Source organism: Oculina patagonica, chromosome 9, assembly GCF_052425735.1.
Source record: "Oculina patagonica isolate OP01 chromosome 9, crgOcupat, whole genome shotgun sequence".
Lineage (NCBI taxonomy): Eukaryota > Metazoa > Cnidaria > Anthozoa > Scleractinia > Oculinidae > Oculina > Oculina patagonica.
The window spans coordinates 16,301,020-16,307,794 of record NC_135766.1 but is presented as its reverse complement, the minus strand read 5'-3'; the positions used below and the strand labels follow the sequence as shown (position 1 = coordinate 16,307,794).

Genomic DNA, 6,775 nt, shown 5'->3' with positions numbered 1-6,775 from the left:
AAATAAGCGCTTTAATAGACAGGTTTAGTCAGATGCCCTCAGTCTCACCAAAACGTGATAAGAAAACAGGAAGTCCTCAGCTGAGCCAAAGATACACGATTTTTCATTGTGGTATGTATCTTATATATTTCTCTCAGAAACAGCTCTTTAAAATTGTCGTTACATTTTGTTGCGTTTGTTCTGCAACACTAACCTTAAGAGAATTTTTCAATTCATTCTGCCACTCCAGAATTTAAAGTGTTGATTTTAATAAGCGACTCGAATCAGTACCCTCGGCTTCTTCGATGTTTCTGTCAGTGTTCAGTGGTACCAAAAGCCTTTGTTCATCCAAGCTTGCGATTTTTACTCTTTTATTGTTGATTTCACTAATCATGTTAAAACATTTCTTTCAATAAAATTTCCGAAAGAATTAGAAATCCAAGACGAATGTCGAAGTTGACTTGACCAGGCGGAGCGGTGCAATAAACTCAAAAGTGTGACAACAAAAAGAACAAATGCCCTTGAGGAGATACAGGTTTCATTAGTTTGCGAGGACACAAAAATTGTTCACAGTAGCTTCGACTTTTTGAATATTAAGACAGGCTTCCCGCTGCAGCCTGGACTTTTGTTTCCTTCGCAGCCGTTTTTTGCGTGACATGCCGAAAAAACGGCTGCGAGGGTGAATCGCGATCACTCGCGCGTGTCGCACGCAATTGTTGGAAGCGAACTACGGCTAGTCCGTTACCGCAATTTAATAACCAAACACCTCTCCAGCTTATAAATAGTAGTATGAACACTTCATTAACGTAAAAGTCTGATCAATAAGTTTTTCCCAATGAAGCTAAGGTTTTAAGTTCTCATAAGATTTTTTCTCTTTTTCTATTTGGTGAGAACATTAAAGTAGAGTGTGGTCAGTATGCAGTTTGTGTTCGCCATTCCACTCATCACCGTATTGCTGATGTTCCGGCCTGCCGTGAGCCAGAGCTGTGACATAGCAAACTGGTGGGTGAGCCTGGACAGACAGACCTGGTCCGTGTGCCCCAAGACTAACACATATCTCAGGGGTTTCTGGAGAAGCGATAGGCTACTAGGAGATGAAAGAGTTGGACGCCTCGAGGAAGGAAGGTGTTGTGAAGCAGATGTACCTATATATGCCACCCAGCCTGCAACTTGTTCCAATGCGAAAGACTGGAAACTGACACTGGAGGGGTAAGTACGTAAAACAATGGCTATCAGTTAAGATATAGAGGATATTACATGGCGGCGCGAAGATATGGATTTTATTTTCGAGTGGTAAAGAAAACAATGGCTATCAGTTAAGATATAGAGGATATTACATGGCGGCGCGAAGATATGGATTTTATTTTCGAGTGGTAAAAAAATATTGCTTTTACCACGAGAAAATAAAATTCATATCTTCAAGCCACCGTGTAATTTTCTTTTTATTATATAGACAAAAATCATGCATGAAGTAAAAGTTTAAACATTTTTATTCAATCATTAAAAGGTTAAGCTTATTAAAACACGAGCGACGGCTAATTAAAACAATTGAGCAAATTGCCAATCTCAATATCTGCAAGGCAAAATTTCGCGAACTGAAGCTTTCAGACGATGTATAGAGCGTAAATGTATTAAACTCTGTTTGCTTTCATCACTGCCACTGATAATATAATTCACCGTTTTGAAATCTGTTTCTGCTCAAACTCACCGCTTTTCTGATTTCTGATCGCGAAGTCTTGCAGTTTGGCAGCTGGAATTTCTTGATTTTCGCTCCCTTCGTCTGACTCTCCACAATAGGCATAAATAGATTGTGCTTGGCAACTTTTGAGCAACTTTTAGCGTTTTGGGCAACTTTTTGTAGTACCAGCAACCTAGGACAACTTTTGCCTTCCGTGGCAACTTTTGAGCAACAAATTGATGTACAACCGAAACAAAACATAAAAGATCGTTTCATTTCGAAGGATTTTATTAAAAGGGGTTTTATCAAAACAGATATTTTTTAATTTTTTTAATTTTTCTTTATTTTTTATTTTATTTTTTATTTTTTTTTATTTTTTTTTTAAATACTAGTGAGCAGCACACAGCATAACAATGGCTTTTTGGTCTCTTTTAAAGATTGTAAGAATATTTAATGAAAATGTTTAAATGGCAACAAACAAACAAGCACGTTTTGAGTATTTATCTAAAACAAAACGACTCTAGAGAGCAAGCAACTTTTCTGAATTTTGGTGGCAACTTTTTGATATTTGCGCAACTTTAGAGCAACTTTTGGGTATATTGTGAAGCAACTTTTCCTGAATTTACTAGCACAATCTATTCATGCCTACTCCACAAGCAAGAAGCTCTTTTAAATAAGTTCAAGTCATATGAAGTTTTCTTCTTCGTGTTAGCATTTTTCTGCTCCTCAGTAAATACTTTTATTTTGACTTTTGTGAACTTCATGAATCGATAGCTCGCCATTTCCAACCGGCGTTTGGCAGCTTTGCACAAACAACCGTGCAAAGGCGGGAAATGACGTCATCGATATCCTCACTAGTGAGGATATGGAAAATACGCCACTACAGTCCCGGATGCAGTTTCTTATGAATTTTACGAGTGGTCTATTTTCCAGTAAAACACTCGCGGCTATATAATAAAAAAAGTAAAGTCTGCGTTCGAGCCTAGTGACTCACCAGGCCGGAGCTTATTTTAGTTTTTGTAGCATGAAACAACGTACTATGAGTATTTTTACTCCCCTCTGGATGAGACGCTAGTCCATGCAGGGTTACCCCCAACAGTAAATTCGTCGGTACCCATTTATACACCTGAGTGGAGAGAGACACTGTGAGAGTAAAGTATCTTGCCCAAGAACACAACGCAGTGCCCCGGCCAGGGCTCGCATCTGGACCGCTCGATCCGGAATCCAGCGTGAAGACAAAAATTCAAAAAATAAAATAAAATTACACCATCGAATTTTGAATTATTAAAATGAGGAACTTTTAAAAATCGCAAAGATTCATTTGTTTTAAATATAGAGCTTGGACTTAAGAAGGACAATGGTACGCAATTTAATAAGTCGTTTTTCGTAAAACAGAGGAAGTGTGGGTCCTTATTTTACTGTAGCCTAGGGGTCAGGAATGGTAACCCCTGGTAAAATTATACACCTTAGGCAGAATTATTTAGACGCTGTTTCATAGCTAGGACCTAGAAACTGTAGAATGTTTTATTGTAAATGACATAACCTTAGTGTTTTTCAAGTGTTGAGAGTGCAAAAATATTAATGACCCTGTACAAGAGATTCCGTCATTTCGAATTTAAAGCAACGGCCTTCCTTCCCTGCCCTGGCCCTCCAAAAGTTTCGAATTTGTAAAATCATCTACTTTCAAGGCAAAGTTAAGAAATTTACTGTAAACTGAAGCATTGCCTAGCATTTAAATTCGGTTTGTTATTACATTCTTTGGAATGTTTTTTCAACATCAGATAGGGTTGACATTTTTCATACTAATCACATTATACTTTAAAGCTCACAAAACTCATTACATTTTTTTCCAGATATAATGTCTGGGCACTATGCCCTAACGGTCATTACTTGAACGGCCTTAGACTTGGGCGCGGTCCACCAGCATTCCTGTCGGATATTGACGAGGGACAATGCTGCCGTCCACAAAATCACTCAAATGGTTATGAAGACTGTTACGACGAGGATGTTTCCAGTTCGTTTGACAAAAAGGGTTGGAGCGAATGTCAACGGGAGGGCTATTACATGACCGGCTTCTACAAAAGCAATTGCAATCAGCTTTACTGCATTGAAAAGTTCCGATGTTGCAAGATGTATAAAGGTACATGTAATTCTATTCTGATTATTTGATTTCCACTTAAATCAGGTTAAGTTTGCATAAGAACAAGGTGGCCTATCACGCCAGAGTTGACCAGAACTTATCCCGATTTCCGTATCCGATACTTTAGCATGAAGCAACTAGGAGTATTTCTATGTCTCCCTAGATGGGTTGCTAGTCCATCGCAGAGTTAACCCCCATCATTATTTCGCCGGTACACATTTAAACACCTGGGCGGAGAGAGGCACGATGAGAGTCAACACAATGAAACCGACCAGCGCTCGAACCTGGGGCCCGTTTCTCGAAAGCCCCGAAAACTTTTCGGGCCCGTAAAGCCATTTTAAATTCTCTGTATTTTTAAAACAGAGAAGTGTATAGGTCTGAAACTTTGTATGAAGGAAACCTCTGTTCATATGAAAAATATCATGGAATTAAACAGCTCTGTAATTATAAGGTTTGAGATTTTGCTATGGCTTTTCGGGTGCGAAAACTTTCCGGGACTTTCGAGAAACGGGCCCCTGGACCGTTCGATACGGAGTCTAGCACGCTAGTCATTGGGCCAATTCGCTAGCAACCAGCACTTTTAGTAAGCTGTGAAAAAGATAGTTCAATATAAAAATGGCTCTAGTCCAGTCCCTGAGCTCTCTCTTCCGCGCGCCCTTTATAGGGGCTGAACCCAGGCGCGCGAAGAGAGAGTCCAGGATAACTTGCATGCGCATGCGTCAGTTTTTCCCCCAAAATGGGGGAAAAAACATATTTGGCAGCACTTTTGAAAACGCGCGCGCACAGATGACGAGTTCAACTACGCGACCGTGTACTAAAGATGGATCATTGGAATATTTTAACTTTAAGAAGCCTAGCTTTCCAGTCAGTGTCTACTAAAAGCTAACGACCAAAACACAAATCACTTTCCATCAACTTTTCCTAGTTTTATAGCTGTTTATTGAATTGATTTTGGATGCAATTGAGCACAGTTTTTTTTTCTTGCATTTATTCGCGCGCTTGGTCGCGTAGTTGAATTCGTCATTCGAGCGAGCATTTTTAACCAAGCTCGCGCGTCTTAAGCAAGTGACGCCACACTCCTCGCTTCTGATTGGTTCGTTCTGAGCATGCGCATGCAAGTTATCCTGGACTCTCTCTTCGCGCGCCTGGGTTCAGCCCCAATAAAGGGCGCTTTGAAGAGAGAGTTCAGGGACTGGACTAAAATGGCTCTTATTTCAATTTCAGTTAACAACGATGGCGGATGGAGTGAGTTTGGAGACTGGAGCGAGTGCAGTGTGACGTGTGGAGGCGGAGTAAAGGTGCGCAGAAAAACCTGTACCAATCCCCCTCCGACAAATGGTGGCGCGTGTTGTGTTGGAGACAATATGAAGGCAGAAAGCTGCAACACTGAATCCTGCGAAGTAGAGAAAGGTGGGTAAAGGTAATATATTTAGCCACGGGATTATCATCATCACAAACAAAATCCAAGAAGGACTTAAGAAATTAAATGTATTCATCTAAAGGAACCAAGGTATGGTTTTCAGGGTCTTTTTTCTTAAAATGGGGTGTACCATTTCACTATTTGGGGACTTAAAGAAAGTATCTTTCTGTAGATTGTTTGCTAGAAATGTTGAACAGGGCATTCTTGCAGCTACTCTGTTCCTAGGATGACGTGATATCATTCTTTTTTTAATTTAAGTCTTTAAAACAGAATGGAATACCTGGATTGTCCTCTTAAACACCCTTTGTCTTAAACAGGGAAGCAAAATAAAGGGATTGCAAGTGTTCTAAGGCCTCAATGGTACTGTCCTACCCAAGCTTTAGTTAGGTGCCCCCACCCCCTTCACTCGGGTTTAAAGAACGTTACTTATTAAGTGAGTCCATGTTGTGAAACATGAATCAAATTGGAGAATGAACAGCAAAACGTTTTAAGTATGAACTGTTCAAATAGTAGGTGTACCTAAGACCGTTCCTACTGCCAGATTAGGGTTGACACGCAATCGCTATCATGGGCCTGTTATTGAGATTTCTACTTCATTTAAACAGGACCAGTGTGTCCAGACGGCTGGGTTCTTCATGGAGACTCATGTTACCTCATCATCGACACTCCAACCGTGCATCGACACCATGCTTTGAAAAAATGCCGACAGTTTGGTGCAAGCCTCGCCAAGATCACATCGGCCTCCGAAAATCAGTTCATCTATGATCTTCTTCGCAAGCAGGAAAGATTTGCACCGTGGTATGGAGTTTGGCTGGGACTCCATCGTAAGGCAGACACGAAGTTCTATTGGGCAGATGACACTCCGCTGACCGGTTACACAGCATGGGGAGCTACCGAACCAAGCAATCCGGAGGAGAAATGTGGTCACATGATCGGCTATGGCCCCAGGGCAGCAAAGTGGAATGATATAAGTTGCACTTTCCCTAAGGAGTTCCACCCTAGTACAGCCCCTGTTATTCTGTGTCAGAAAATGTCTTATTTGCCAAGTATTCTTGGAAATTAAAAATGTATGCCTCGTATGTTTTTTTTCCATTCTTCAATTTTAAGCTTGAAGCCTCAGTTGCAAATTCTACGTTACTAGCGTAAAATGTATTCCTTTCACTTAAAATATAAGTTTCTGGCTTTTAGACCGGGCCAATTATTGGCCACAAAAACGCAGATGACTCGTTTGTGTTTGTGTTATTAAAAAATAAATAAATAAAAGTGGTGATTTTGACTTCAGTTTGTTGACGTCTTTTGTTATTGGAGCTTCCCGGGTCTGTCAGGTTTGTAGCAGTTACGTTTGTGCCTTGCGTTTTAAAGTACTTGTTTTATCTGCATGGTTTTACGTCATAACAATGCATAAATTCCAAGGTTAAGTCGAACCAGGAGCCATAATCGATTATGGCTCCTGGTCGAACAAATATCGCTTAGAACATTTTTACTAAAACTCTTTTAAGTTCTTATTAAAATTAAAACGAGCACGCATTTCCTTTTAAATGTCCCTAGACTAGACTGC

The 6,775-nt window shown here is 40.3% G+C and overlaps 1 protein-coding gene across 2 annotated transcripts; it reads left to right on the top strand.

The window, feature by feature from the left end:
• On the top strand, positions 1 to 6,498 carry LOC144666085 (hemicentin-1-like). 2 transcript variants are annotated; one of them, XM_078527431.1, is made up of 5 exons: positions 1 to 111; positions 871 to 1,188; positions 3,511 to 3,797; positions 5,022 to 5,207; positions 5,823 to 6,498. In XM_078527431.1, exons 2-5 carry the CDS (start codon positions 896 to 898, stop codon positions 6,278 to 6,280), a joined length of 1,224 nt encoding a protein of 407 aa, XP_078383557.1. In that variant the 5' UTR covers positions 1 to 111; positions 871 to 895; the 3' UTR covers positions 6,281 to 6,498. The 2 variants fall into 2 exon arrangements, with proteins under 2 accessions (XP_078383557.1, XP_078383558.1); XM_078527432.1 differs by having other exon boundaries at positions 42 to 111; positions 881 to 1,188.
• The last annotated feature ends 277 nt before the right edge of the window (positions 6,499 to 6,775 follow it).